Source organism: Schistocerca americana, chromosome X (assembly GCF_021461395.2).
Source record: "Schistocerca americana isolate TAMUIC-IGC-003095 chromosome X, iqSchAmer2.1, whole genome shotgun sequence".
Lineage (NCBI taxonomy): Eukaryota > Metazoa > Arthropoda > Insecta > Orthoptera > Acrididae > Schistocerca > Schistocerca americana.
This window is the reverse complement of record NC_060130.1, coordinates 542,577,710-542,593,277: the sequence shown is the minus strand read 5'-3', so window position 1 is coordinate 542,593,277 and position 15,568 is coordinate 542,577,710. Positions and strand designations below refer to the sequence as shown.

Below are 15,568 nucleotides of genomic sequence, written 5' to 3'. Positions count from 1 at the left end.
CTGAGCAGTAAAAGAAAATGCACACGGAAGTAGTGGATTTCCATGCAGTCTTGAAGAAGTAGTGTTGTCCTTCCAACGGAAAGACAGTGCTGACTCTCGACATGCAGACAGGTAATGGGCCACAACAGAGCAAACCCACAGCAGAGTCATTCGAAGTTTTGAAGACTATTGGTAGGTAGGTCATCACAGAGTAGACCCACTGTAGTCCTGGTAGAGATTACGGTATTGGTGGGCCACCAGAGGTGCAGACCCACTGCAGTCCTTGTAGAGATGGCCAGCAGCCATCTGCTGCGACTGTGCAGGTGCGCAATCACCGTCGAAGAGTCTTGCGGACAATATAGCAAGTCCATAACCACCACTTGTGCACTCACAAAGTTTTTGGAATTGTCCTTAGAACCAGTGTGCAGTGAAATGGAACTTACAAGTTAATAATATGATGAACTGGTGTCAATTACAATTTTATAACATAAGAATACGATTACAAAGGTGCAAAATACATTATTAAAGAACATAACAATACAGATAAATTTGTAGTAGTACAGGCTTTACAAAAGAATAGAAGTAAACAGATACATCAGTGTTACAGGAATTATGACATAAGTGAATATATAAAATAATGAGAATAGTTTTCGAAACATCAACTTCACACATTAGCAACAAAACAGAACAGAATAAATAATGTCTAAACATCTTTACAAAGTAAATAACATATTATTAATGCAAATTATATTTGAGGATAACAGTATTCCTCATCATAGTGAATGTAGCTGAGTATTAGAAAAATTCTACAACATGAATCGTATCAGATAAACACATAAAGACAGGATGAACATAAATACACAAGGGTACACAAACACATAGCGGAATAATACAAAAGGAAAGGACAGGGTTTGTTGTACTGCAGTATTTTGCAAACAAAACTTTCTTTACTTCTTGGAGATCTCCCTTCATTCATCATTATTCCCAAAAAGTCCTATCTATACCTGCTTTCTGTATTCTATTCATATTTCTTTCAAAATAATTATTTCTCAGTGTACAATACTCATTTTGGCCCAAATCTTTTTCATATAACTTCTCAATGCATTCTTTCCCTATTGTCCATAGTCAGTTTCTTATATAGTCTACCCCCTCTTAAACTAACTTAAATCTACTGATCTCAGACGCATAAACTAAGGGACGAGGCAATGCAGCAGCACAAAACAATTAATACAAACAGCAATGACAAAAAAATGGAAATTGGCGAAGCAAGCAGCATTATAGAAATTAGCAAAGCAATTGCAATATTACAACTAATATAAGGCAATGTGCAGCAAACAATAAAAATAAATCAGGAGTAAAACTGGCTTAACAGAGTAATACAAAGTCAAATTCAGTAACATTATGCCTGGCAAAGAGCAGCAGCAAATGCAATAACTTATATCTAAACATGACAAAGCTCAAGCAGAAAAAATATTACAGTAAAGATGGCCATGTCTAATATCTATGTCACATCTTAGTGTCTATGTAATTAAAGTGGTGCACCACAACAACTTATTGTAAAAAAAAAAATATTACCATGTACTTGAAAAGAAAATTATGTATGCAGTTACTGTTACTAGTCCCTTCTTATTGTTCTTTCCTTTCCAAGTGCTCCTTTTTTAAAGAATGTGGATCACAAAATTATTATTTAATAGATCTGCTGACAGAAAGTGTTCACATTAGCAAATGCATTTTATTTTATTTTATAAAACCAATGCTGCAACACAGCTGGAAACTAGATATCAGATGAAATAAGCAACTATGAAAAGCAAAGCATAAAAATATCATTCAATAGTCATGTGACATTTCATGGTTTCATAGTTAGTAGAAATTCTCTCAACTCTCGTAGAAAGATGCTTGTCATAATCAGGTGTGCAGATGTAAGTATCTTTCCAAGTAATGAGCGTGTCGTATTTGCGATGCTTTCTCTAAAGGAATGTCAATGGCGAGGATAATGGCCTCTTTTTTTCTCTCCACTTAATGGCTTTCTTTTGTCAGACGACTACCTCTCAGCTGGGCGCCCAAAACGCATTACGTCAAGGTCATTTACCTTTCTTACTGAAATATTTACGACAGCAGTTTCTTCTACAGTGGCAGTCTCATACAAAAAAATTCCATAGGTTGAGAATTTGCATTACAAATGTGTAGAAACCAAATCCTATTGATATAACAGTATCCAAAAAAATTTCGTCGGCATTGTAATACATTCACACATTTACATACATTTCATAACTCTTAAAGTACGATTCTTGGTTTCCAACAACCTTTTTCACAAACCAGAGTCCCTAACCACTACTCATTGTTCCTTACCTTTTTACACATATACATATTTGTCGAAACGTCTTCAATATTTCATCATAACACATACGTAGCATAATCAAATAACTCATATAGCATCAGCTTATTAATCATAAACATACCTCAGCAGCATAATACACATCGTCGTCGTAATAATAAAATCATAACACCTCAGTCAAATCTCAAAAACGTCGTAGCTTTGTGCAATAATTTCAAAACCTAAAGAAAATTCTCTGCTCATTTCAATAGTGTCATCTACCTCAAACGTACTTTAAAAAGCATGATCTCATACCAAATACATCATTCAAAGCTCTCATAGTATCACAATGGTTCCGAAAAAATATGAACAGTTCACACAGTACAGACAAAATACAGTTTCATAAGTGTGAAGTTGTCCAACTGTGTAATTGTGTAAACATGTGTCACTGATGTAGTAAAAAAAATTTTTATCTCTCAGTTAAATGATCAGATAGCTGTGTAATTTGTGTGTTAGAGAAATATGGTACCGATGTGTAAAGTTGTATAAGCAAATACCATATTAGCTAGGGCTCCTTGTGCTTGCCAAACACATGGTACACAAAGTAAGTGTGTACCCCCCTGAGGATTAATGTAATTATACCCTCAGGTGTGACAGATTACAGCAATGGAATGAAATGTATCACGGAAAACTTTTGTATCATTGTACTTCAAATATCTTTAAAAATAAATGATTTTAGTACAAAATTAATCACTCAAATACGTGTCCTGTAGCGCTAAATGTGCGTCTTGCTGTAAGATAATCTCTGTGGAAGTGTCGTAGTTATTGTCCTCCGAAAGCTAAGTTCTGCAGATCATGATAAACAAAAGTGAAATGCTTTGCGTATAGATATCTTAGTTATTACGCTTATTGCCATGATAAAGAAAGTATTGTGCTGTAACGTATTGTTGTGCTACGGAAAAGGCTGTCTCATTGTAGCTATACCACAAAAGTTACTACTAAAACATGTTTTACTTTCCAGAAGAATTCAGAAAAACTGTGCAGATATAAAACAGATACACCGCAAAAGCAACATTGTAAATTGTCACTCATTAGTAGCGTCGTGATAAAATCTTGTAGCTGTCACATAAACTAACCACTGTGTCATGTGGTATCTCACAGAAAGTACTTTAAATCCAGAATATATTTTCAAGTAAACCAAAATGTTGCATTAAAATCTCATTAGCAGTACTGGTAAATGTTCTAAGTATGTGAGCCTTATAGTCGTTACGTAATTGTGCAACTAACAAGCAAGAATGTACACACACAATAACACTGTGTCGTCTGTTCACAATAACAATGCATTCGTAATTTCTGTTTAAATAAGTTCTCTTGGTTCTTGACTGGATATTTAACTTCAAACATTGCTGCATCTTAACAGATTCTGAGTCTGACAAAGCATACTAGTAATGTAAAGTGAAAAATTTTGTAGCAAAAATTAAGTTAAAAAAACAGATTCTCTCTCAATAAACAGTTTTACATGTGAAAAGTGGTGCAATCCTTTACCCTTCCTAGTACGGAGAGTTTCAAAAAATGGTTCAAATGGCTCTGAGCACTATGCGACTAAACTTCTGTGGTCATCAGTCGCCTAGAACTTAGAACTAATTAAACCTAACTAACCTAAGGACATCACACACATCCATGCCCGAGGCAGGATTCGAGCCTGCGACCGTAGCAGTCGCGCGGTTCCGGACTGCGCGCCTAGAACCGCTAGACCACCGCGGCCGGCTAGAAGAGTTTCAACTTGAACGCAATTATCATGCGGTATACATCGGTAAGGCATACTAAAATTTTTCTCAAGGGTAGCGTCTATGTTATTTTTCACCGAGCCAGCCGGCGCACGTGGCTGCTTGCGGTGCGGGTCATTGTCTGTCTCTTTGTTGGCGCGCATCGTTAAGATTAGGAGACCTAACTTCTACAAATTCACCTTGTCGAGAGTGCCCTGCTCTGTTTTAATCCCACCAGTTCTGATGCAATTCAGGTCTGTCGTTACGATTATATCGTCTGTCGGCATGTAGGTAGATTCCATAATTTCTTTCTTGTCGGTCACTTGGTGGAGAATTTCTCCCTGAATCGTAACTGCGCGATGAACTGTTGCGTCTGAAGTTATTCTGTCTCCCTTGATAATAATTGTTTGGTTCCCATATTGTCTGTTTCTATGTTTACCTCTGTCATATTCGTTACTACGGAAATGCGATCTTTCTCTGTAACTACTGTTCTGCCAACGGTTGGCATACGGTTGGTGTCTGTTTTGGTCACGATTTACGTTGTAAGAATAGTCTTGTCGTGTCCAGTTATTATCTCTTTCATCGCGGAAATGCGACGGATGTGACCTGTAATTGTTGTGTTCCTGTTTTCGCGTTTCGCGAAAAGTAAAAGTCCCTGAAAAGCTTCAATGTCGTCTTTGCAACGTGCTGCCAGAATAATATGTCGTAAATGTTCAGGTAATTTGATTAAGCAAATGCGGATGAATTCTGAGGGGCTGTATGGGTTTGACAGATACTGATTCTTGTGCAACATGTCTTCAAAATATTTCACAAGACTGGAAAATTCAGATTGTTCGAAATGTTTCATCATTATGATGCTATGTTTTACTCGGTCTTGTGTAGCTTGAGACCAATATTCTGAGAGGAAGGCATGGTAAAATTCTCCTTCACTGTGACAATCGTGAATGGCCGATCGCATTCTTACAGCTGGTTCATTCTCTAAGTAGCCACACATAAATTCTAATCTGTGCTCTAATGACCAGTTGGGAGGAAAACAATGAGAGAATTGATGGTGCCATGCTTGTGGATCAATGTCGTTGCCAGAATTCTTAAATGTTTTGAATTTATGTGTAGTAATGAACAGCTTATAGTCAAAATCATCATGTCGGCGAGTCGCATGTCGGTCATTGTTACGTCGTTTCGGCGGTTCCATCTCAAAATTCGGTGTACCTTGCCAATTTCTTTCATAATTTCCGAAGTGCCCTGAGTTATTATTTTGTGGCTGTTCCGTATTTCTATGTCCCTCTTCCCGTATTGGAGAGCGAGTAGCCTCTGAAATACGTAATACTTGTATTACCTGTGTCACCTGATCTTGTACTTCCCGGATTTCTCTTTGGTGTTGCTTATTAATTTGATTCTGATTTTGTTTGAATTTCCTAATTTGTTCGCACTCTTCTGTGTCATTAACGACTACCGGTTTTGTGTCATTCAGATTATCATCTACCTTCGTAGATAAATTATTTAGCTTATCCGAAAGTTCGACTACTTTCTCTGATAATGAACTAATTTCCTCCATGTGTCTTTCTGAACCAATTTTCAGAGTATCTACTGTGTCCTTTAAGTTTTCCTGAGTTTTTGCAAGTTGCGTAATCGAATCGGTAGATGCAACTGAGTCAATTTTAGCTTGCAAGTTCTCATGATTTTCATGAACAATAGTTTGCAGTTCTTTTATGGCTGCTTCGTGATTCTGTAATGCATTTTCATGCCGCGAAAAAATAGGTTGAAAATGCTCACAAATTTGTGTCTTTACGTCATTACAGACTTTTTGACATTTCGATTCTATTTTATGTAACTCAGTAGTTAAAACTTCACGTGTTTGTTCGAGCGTGGTGTGAAGATTTTGTTCCATTGCGTCTAACTGTTGCTGTGTTTGTCTCTGGTGTTGTTCCATTGTGTCTAACTTTTGAAGATTTTGTTCCATTGTGTCTAACTTTTGAAGCTTTTGCTGTGTTTGTCCCATTTGTTGTATTAATTGTAATAACAATGCACTAATGTCTGAAACAGGTTCCTCAGTGCTTTTCGGCAGTGAATTTGCACCGGCAGCATTCACATTTTGTCAAGCAGAAAATGTGTCTTGACTTATTTGAGAAAACGGTGAGGACCCAAAACCTGAATCTACAGTATTTGCAATATTGTGTCCTGTCATTTCGGATTCCTGAGGCAAGCTGTTGCCGACCGATCGATCGATAATGCTTCCCTGTTCACTAATTGTTTCACTGCCTACACCATTGTTTGCAGCCCGCTCCATTTCCCTATGCACAATTACCAAATTACTACTTTGAACATTAGTTAATTCATTACTCGGTGGCGCTAACACACTGCTTTCGTCTTCACTGTCATTTCTCAGTTTACTTTGGAGCCTAGTATTACGTTTTTCACACGCCATTATTGTCACAATATTTTACACGATAACACAGAAAAGCACAATTTGAAGAGCAAAAATAAGAGAACACATTAACGTAGCACTGAAAATAATATCTCGTTAATTGCAAGCGCAGCTGCGAAATACTTGTTGCAAATCTACATGCATGCCACAACTGTTTTACTGTACAAGAATGAAAAACTACACTACAAAGTAAATTCTCTCTACAATTACGCGCTAGCAATAAACAAAACCTACACTAATTACACAAACTACAAGAAAAAATCAGAAGATTCCAGTGAGGTATCCTCGGCTAAGGGTCTACATATGAAACGTCCCCTTGAACAATTATACATGACTGTGCTTAAACTGACACCCAATATTTTTAGCGCAACGCAATCTGACTTTCAATAATCCCTACAAAAGAATGGCCCTGACTAACATTAACCCATACCTTTCACAAATCACTTACCTCACAAAAATCTTCGTTACTCGAACTACTGCAATACAGCGAGCGCCACTACTGCCAGCTAAATAAAAGTTTCAAACTACGGAAGGCACTAACTACTTATAGGCATAGTTAGCAAATGAAAGACTTTAATAGAGAACAAACGATGTATTTACCTTAATAGTGTTGAAAAATCATAATATACATAGCAGTTCATGACATCCAGTCTTACAAATTTCAAAACTCCGCCATTTCTCTCCCCACATCCACCACTGCTGGCGGCTCACCTCCAACTACGCAACGCTACAGGCTGTTAACATCCAGCTGCCCAACACTACAATGGCAGACAACAATGCAAACTAGCCACAGACTGCACACAGCACAGCCAGTGATTTTTCATACAGAGCGTTACGTGGCGTTACCAATAAGAAAACCTAAACAGCCTACTTACAGTACTAACGGCGGTAGTAAGTGAACATGTAACTAGCGTCGCTGTTGACGTGATATCTAACTCTCGCCGGTCGTCCATCACAATCCGTCCTTTATTATAGTCATCTAAGTCACAAGATTCTTCCCAGTCTCTGCTCACTCAGCTGACCAAATTATTTCCTTGTAAATATATCTATCGTGACCTACGCGTGGTCATCTCGGCAGCGCGGTTCGTGTCAGTGTTAGGGTTGTTCTGAGGACACACGGACTATGGACTGTTTGTTGAACAGGGAGCGCCTCACAGACACGGCTGGAGTGGACCTGGAGGACCTGTTCCGGGCTGTGGGAGACGTCAGCGACCGCCTGCCTCCAGGCCAGACGCTGGCGGACGTGATGACCCCGTGGGTGACGCAGCCCGGCTTCCCACTGGTCACAGTCAGCAAGCAGGGCGGCAGCTTGGTGCTGTCACAGGTACGAATCAAAATGAATACAAAAAGCTTCCCGTGTTTGAGCGTGTACAAACATACACTTGCATTTTCACTTATATTTCGGTTATCACCATGAATTCTCCCATTTATGTTTTCAAATCTGTTACCAGTTGCGCGATTAACACAATTTTACACCCTGTCTTACATTCTATGTGGCTCGTAGACTGATACAACCATTCTGTGGGATATCGTTAAGGTGCTAGTGTGTTCAACGTTTCTAAAACGTAACTGCATATTTTCAGCGACAGTTATAATAGCGTGCAGTACATTATGTTATCTTTTTATGATGATGATGAAAGAAAATGGAAAACGTGAAACCCAGTCCTCTCGAGTAACACAATGGGGGCCGTTGAGCTTAGCGTCCCCAGCCCAACGCAATGATCACCATTAATAGTCAGTTTCTCTCTGTGTCATTAGCGCAGCTTGGATGCTTTGTGGACTGCTTGCGGAACATATTTACAAGATTCTAGATTTAGCTACGAATTTTGGATTCAATTAAAAGGAATTAATCAATAACGCGGTAGCAGATGTCCAAGAAGCTGGTGCTTTTAAATGTCTTTTTCTTTGAATTTTTTAAGTGTGCTTGAATTTCTAATTCTTCATATATCCCTTTTTCGTTGTGTGGAGGATTATGAGTTTGTTTTCGATGCTGTGCGCCGTGTGACTAGCTCGTATGAGGTGAACTGCAATGGTGGATTTATAACCCATGTTTTTTTTTCTTTTTAATTTTGTGTGTTCCTTGTACCGCGTTTTAAAATTCCTCCCCGTTTGCCTAGTGTAGCTACCCTTACAATCAGAACAGTAAATTTTATATGTTCAATTGTTTTGGCATAAGTCTTGCCTCATGTTGATGTCGTGTATTAAAAGATGTAGAGGCGGAAGTTCAGATTTATGCGCGATGTGTACATTGCTTTTTAAGAAAGATTACTGAGTATGTATCTATGTAATGCATGTATGTATGTATGTAATATGTATGTATGAATGTATGTATGAGTGTATGTGTGTATGTACAAATATACGTCTGTATGTACTTGCGTACACTATGGGTATAATTCTGCACTTGATTTGGATGCCACATCGACTGTAACTATTTTATGTTTTTATTAAATCAAGAAAGCTATTTTAGTCTTTTATTTGTGAAACAAGCAAAACGAATTTTCGAATATATCAGGACTTAAATCGTCTTAAACCCATGTAATACTTACAATGTAATAAAATCTCCAGTCTTCATAATCTTGACACACCCATGTTTCTCGGGATATCATTGGGCACATAATATTTTCAGTCCATCTGGCTCGTACTTCCATAGTCTGGACGTTGTTTCTTTACGGCATAATGTAACTTTTATTATACGAGGGGCGTTCAATAAGTAATACAACAGTTTTTTTCTCAACCAGTTTCGGTTGAAAAAATGCGGAATTTGTTGTGGGACATCTAGAATGTTCCCACTTCAGCCCCTATAGCTTCACAAATTTCCGATACACGGCGACGCTACACGTAGCGTTCAAAACGGCGTCCGTAATGGAAGTGCGTTCCAAGTAGAAAGCTGTCACTGAGTTTCTTTTGACAGAAAATCAGACCATTGCAGATATTCATAGATGCTTTCAGAATTTCTACGGAGACCTGTAAGTGAACAAAAGCACAGTAAGTCGTTGGGCGAGGCGTCTGTCATCATCGCAACAAGGTCGCGCAAACCCGTCCGATTTCCAGCGTGGCGGCCGGCTGCACACAGCTGTGACTCCTGTAATGTTGGAACGTGCAGACACTCTCATTCGAGGTGATCGACGGATCACAGTGAACAATTCGCTGTTCAACTGGATGTCTCTTTTGGTAGTGCTGATACTCTCGTCCTCCAGTTGGGGGTACTCAAAGGTGTGCCCGCTGTGTTCCTCGTCGCCTAACAAAAGACCATAAAAAGCAACGAAGGACTATCAGTGCGGAATTACTTGCGTGTTACGAGGCTGATCGTGAAGATTACTGACGTAGCAAAACGTCTGCTCCGACGTCGACTAGTTGAATGGAACCATGCGAGCACACAGGCCTTCCCAGTAACGTGGCGTAAGGCCATCGCATTGAATGGAGATTATGTTGAAAAATAGTGGGGAATAATATGACGTATTGGATACTGAATAAAACTAATCCGCTTTCAGAAAAAGATGAGTTGCATTACTTACAGAACGCCTTGTTTTCTCAACTTCTGTTTCATAAAATGTTTGTATATATTTGACATTTATGGCAGTTTTAAGAACCACTTGAAAGTGGCCTAATATAAAGACTTAAGCCGGCAGTGAGCTCAGTAAAGGTCTCACAGTAACTGGAGTGGTTTTTCAATAATAACCCCATAAATAGTGTCATGTGCCTTCACTCCACGAGACATGCAGAGGGATTGAGAATTTAACTGCCACTGGCACCAGTCCCGGTGACTGAGGCCCTTCCGCCATCCTTGACACCCAAATGCTGGCGGTGAACATCTATTTCATCACCAGGATTCAAAATGACTACTTCCTAGTCGGTGGCGACCACACATGCGTGAGTTAGCGACCTCGGCTACGAACTCGGTTACCTTCAAAACATTACTTTCTTTCCCAAAGGTTCTTTATATTCTACGTGAATATTCCTTTCATATTGTTCGTAGAAATCGCATGCCACTTTGTTCCTAAAGCATATGAACGTGGTGTCTAGTAGCAAACCTTGAAGTTGATTTTTCCCATTATCATTATCAAATCAAACTGACAGGTATACATTACTGAATGAAAAATCCACTTACGTAACCAAAGTAGCTTAAACGAGCTATGGCAGTGGAGTTCGTTATGAAGGTAGTCCGTACAGATCCTGATGGTGGAAGAAATTGGATCGCAGGGAAATGGGAGGTTTGGTGGAGGCGTACTGTTCATCACCACCAGACTGTGCACCATCACCCTGGGTTAAATTGCAAACTTCTCTGTTGCACGTCAGAGCGAGAGGAAATGTGCAATCTTGATGGTTATCCTACCATCAGAACTTATTACCGATGAGTGTCAATGAATCCATAAGAGGGACCCTAGTGCAGAGTGAGGCGACATCCAAATTTACCAATAACTCCGATTTATTGAGTCATAGAGACGTCTGTGTATTAATAAACCCTTTTCCATCATGCACTTTCCTCAATTTACTTTTCATTCAACAGTGAATAATTTCAACAAATTGAAGGTGAACCTTGAGTATTCCTCTCTCCCCTTAGGTAGCAAACTTTTATTGTGGAAGGCTTCGAGAAGAGGGCACTCGATTTGGTGGAACTTAAGCCAAAATCTCCTGTCGATATGTAGGTGTCACTTTTGTAATATGGCCCGATGGTGAAGAAGAGCTGTCACAATTTTTACAGCATCTGAATTCCATCCACGAGAATATCCGGTGTATGATGGAAGTGTAAGAAAGCAACTGTCTACAGTTTCTAGACGACTCAGACAGTCGGAAGGGAGCAGTCTGTTTACCGTTAGCCCACACGCAGGCGCCTAGCTGCCGCCACACTTTCCAAACCATGCGCGTTCTTCGAACGTTGGTACACTGTGTCGTACATAACAACCAGAACGTTTACAATCTGTGTTCAAAGATAACATAAGATTATCAAAGCCTTAAGGAGGAAGAAACGTCATCACTCACAACACCAACAGGAGAAGGATCTCTTTAAGCCCAACGCGTTCCTCCCATACATCGGCAATGTTTCGTCGAAATTAGGTAGAATCTTAAGGAAACATTACCTTAAAGTAATCTTCCTGTCTCCCACAAAGACATGATCTCCTCTCGGTTTGATAAAGGATGATCTGGGCCTGTGGAAGGCTGGAGTCTACATAATTCCGCGCCAGTACCGCATGGCTAAACCCACATTGATCAGACAACATGCACAGCACGTGAAAGGTGCGTGGACGATGATCGGCGCACTCGCACTTCGCAGCCCAGTAAGTCATAGCCGAGCATTATATCTACACAGGACATTCTATGGATTATTGTGCCACGAGATTTTCTGGGATTCAATTATTAACGAAATACGTTTGGTGGAAGATCTTATTAATCGTGAAGGCGGGTATCAGCTGGATAAGGCATGAGATTCGGTGATTTCTTTAATATTTTCTGAAACAAAACATATTACGCCTATGCACACATCTTGCTACAATTAATTCTATTATGTTGACACCTCAATTTTAACTCCGCGAGTTCGCAATTCAACAGAGGGCACTCATACAGCGATAATGTATGCGCATGCGCCCCCGCTTCATTTTTTTTGTATAGACTTTGCGACGTGCACCAGTAATCTCCAGCGCAAAATACTCACCTGAAGGTAGCTGAGTGGTTGTCAGTCAAAATATCGTGGCAAAATGTTGAGGTGATCCAGCTGCAATCCTGAAAATTCATGGAATACTCATTATAGCGGTAAAACTTTGGGAATCACATCGATATGGATATGTTCACTAAAGTCAAATTACTATCAGGACTAGTTTGTCAAAATAATTACAAAATGACAGAAATTCTGCACAGTATTTCTGGTACACGTAGACTGGGTTGCGGCAATAACTGATCAAGCGTTCCCAAGCTAAAAACTTGTTTTTTTTTCCAAAACGAATTGACTTTCACTATTTCAGCTATCGATCTTAACTAAGTATTTTTAGAGGTAAAAGCAAATTAGAAAAATCTACTTAATACCGTATGTGCATATGTAATGTAACAAATGTACCAGACGCCACCTGTCGGTAAGAGTTTTATGATTAATATAAATGATATGCATTCCGCCAACAAATTTAATGTGACGCAGCATGTGAAGGTTGCAGAGTGTGGACGGGTTACTCCTGTAACCGAAATTTGCAGGTACGTTCTGGTACATTTGATGTTGATTAGATAGGACGAAATAGGCTTGCATTTGTGAAATAGTAAATTAGTATAACTGTTATTTCAGATCTGAAGATAGTTCTAGAGGAACCGAAACCGGTCATGTGAATAAATATTTTGCAATCAAGACGGATTATAAGTAACATTGAACAGGAAAAGCATTAGTTTTTTTTTTTTAATATAGCTTCTTTTCCGCTGATACATGTACTGGAGTCTGACAAAAATGTGAAACACCGCGAGAAATGTATGATGGAACATAATTGCAGATGCTAAACCAGTCTTCAGGTTGCGCTGTATTATTTGATCATGAATGGCATCTGTGTAATGTTCTAAATACGTTGCAAGTGTCAGTCACGATCAGAACAATGTTCTGTGAGTGAATTACGTTGGAGCTACGTGACTTCGAAAGTTGGCAAATTGTTGGTGCTCCTATGGTGTATGTGCTTTCGTAACCAAGGTAGCCGAAGTTTTTGACGTTTAAAGAGGCACCGTATCGAAGTGTTATACCTCATACAAGGAAAATGGGAATACATCAAGCGATAAGTCAAAACGCGGACGAAAGTGTGTGTTGGGTTATCTTGACAGACTGCCATTAAAGAGGATTGTGACGAAAAATAAGAAGACGACAGCTGCAAGAGTCACTGACTGCAGAACCGAATGTCGTACTCACCAACCCTGTCAGCACCGAAATTTCACGAAGAGGGCTCCATAAGAAGGAAATTTCGTGGCGAGCTGGAATTCCAAAGTAATCTATTTGTAATGCAAATGCCCGTAGCAGGAAAGCGAGTTGCCGAAGCCATAAAACCTGGACTATAGAGCGATGGAAAAAAGTGATTTGGTGGATGAGTGTTTTGCACACTGCTTCCAACTTCTGGCAGTTTACGTTCCAAGAGTGAAACAAGATCTGGGCTCGGTGATGGTCTGGTATTCCATGGGCCTCGCGGTTACCCTGCAAGGTCGCATTACTTTCAAGGATTGTGTGACCATTTGGGCTGATCAGGTCCAACCCGTGCTACTATATTTGCTGCCCAATGGTGATGCTGTGTCCCGAGACGACAGGAACCCTCTCCACACAGTTCGCATCACCCAGGACTGGTTTTGTGAGGACGACGATGAATTGTCACACATCCCGTGGTCACCACAGCCACCAGATTTCACTGTTACTGAGCCTCTGTTGTTCATATGTGTGTGAAATCTTATGGGACTTAACTGCTAAGGTTATCAGTCCCTAAGCTTACACACTACTTAACCTAAATTATCCTAAGGACAAACACACACACCCATGCCCGAGGGAGGACTTGTACCTCCGCCGGGACCAGCCGCACAGTCCATGCCTCTGTTGTCCACTTTGGAGAGAGGGATGCGTGATCGCTATCAACCTATATCACGGTTTCCTGAACTTGCCGCTATTTAGCTGGAATAATGACGTAAGTGTCCCTTGAACACGGTTCAGGACCTGTATTTATCCACTGCGAGACGATTGGAAGCTATTTTGAATACCAAAGCTTTTCCTACACCGTTTTAGGAATGGTAATATGTTGTGTGTTTAGTGTATCCATGTTTTTTGGTCACTAACTTCATGAAGCAATAAAGCTGTCTAGAAGAAATTCCATAATTATCAATATGCGTAGATTAGTACTGGTAGTGGTTGGTTATTAATTTACTTAACAAGAGTAGCATGCAGTGTCTGCTTCTGCCATCAACGTATAAAATTAAGTTGTTACACAACCCTCAAGGGGATCTGTGGCACTCCGTGTTTAAATGAATGACTTAATCAGTCACAGCTAAAACTATATCTGCACTCCCTCGTTTCCTGTTCCAGTCGCGACTAGTGCTATGCAAGAACGCTTTTTGCTAAGCTTCTGTGTGACCTCTAATCTTTCTAATTTTGCCTGATGGTCTTTTCCCGAGATATAAGCAGTAGGAAGCACTATATTGGTCGACTCTTCTAGGACCGGACGCTCTCGGGATTTTAACAGTAAGCCACACAGAGGTACGGAACGCCCGTGTTGCAGCGTGCAAAAATTTCAGTTAACTATATTCAACGTTGTAATTTATTTTTCAAATACGCGTTTCGGAGAACATCTTCACCAATGTTCAAATTGCTATTGACAATATTTCACTGTGTTGACACTGTGTCGATAGTTAGAAGATTATTGATTATTAATCGTTTGGTGTTTTATCGCGAACTGCATGACACTGAAGATATCTGACACGCTTACCGCTGATATAAACAGTTAGCGCTCCATTTAAATGCACTGAGTCAGAGAAAGTTCTCACAGTCAGCATGTTTATGTGGCGTATTAAAAATGTCCTACCCCCTATGAACCATGGACCTTGCCGTTGGTGGGGAGGCTTGCGTGCCTCAGCGATACAGATGGCCGTACCGTAGGTGCAACCACAACGGAGGGGTATCTTTGAGAGGCCAGACAAACGTTTGGTTCCTGAAGAGGGGCAGCAGCCTTTTCAGTAGTTGCAGGGGCAACAGTCTGGATGATTGACTGATCTGCCCTTGTAACACTAACCAAAACGGCCTTGCTGTGCTGGTACTGCGAACGGCTGAAAGCAAGGGGAGACTACAGCCGTAATTTTTCCCGAGGGCAAGCAGCTTTACTGTGTGGTTAAATGATGATGGCGTCCTCTTGGGTAAAATATTCCGGAGGTAAAATAGTCCCCCATTTGGATCTCCGGGCAGGGACTACTCAAGAAGACGTCGTTATCAGGAGAAATAAAACTGGAGTTCTACGGATCGGAGCGTGGAATGTCAGATCCCTTAATCGGGCAGGTAGGTTAGAAAATATAAAAAGGGAAATGGATAGGTTGAAGTTAGATATAGTGGGAATTAGTGAAGTTCGGTGGCAGGAGGAACAAGACTTTTGGTCA

At 40.1% G+C, this 15,568-nt stretch overlaps 1 protein-coding gene across 1 annotated transcript in view; it reads left to right on the top strand.

The window, feature by feature from the left end:
* Positions 1-15,568, top strand: part of LOC124555252 (aminopeptidase M1-C-like) — a 476,812-nt gene that overhangs the window by 330,168 nt on the left and 131,076 nt on the right. Inside the window, exon 9 of the mRNA XM_047129117.1 lies at positions 7,628-7,808. Within this exon, the coding sequence (XP_046985073.1) occupies positions 7,628-7,808 (181 nt within the window). The remainder of the gene's footprint in view (positions 1-7,627; positions 7,809-15,568) is intronic.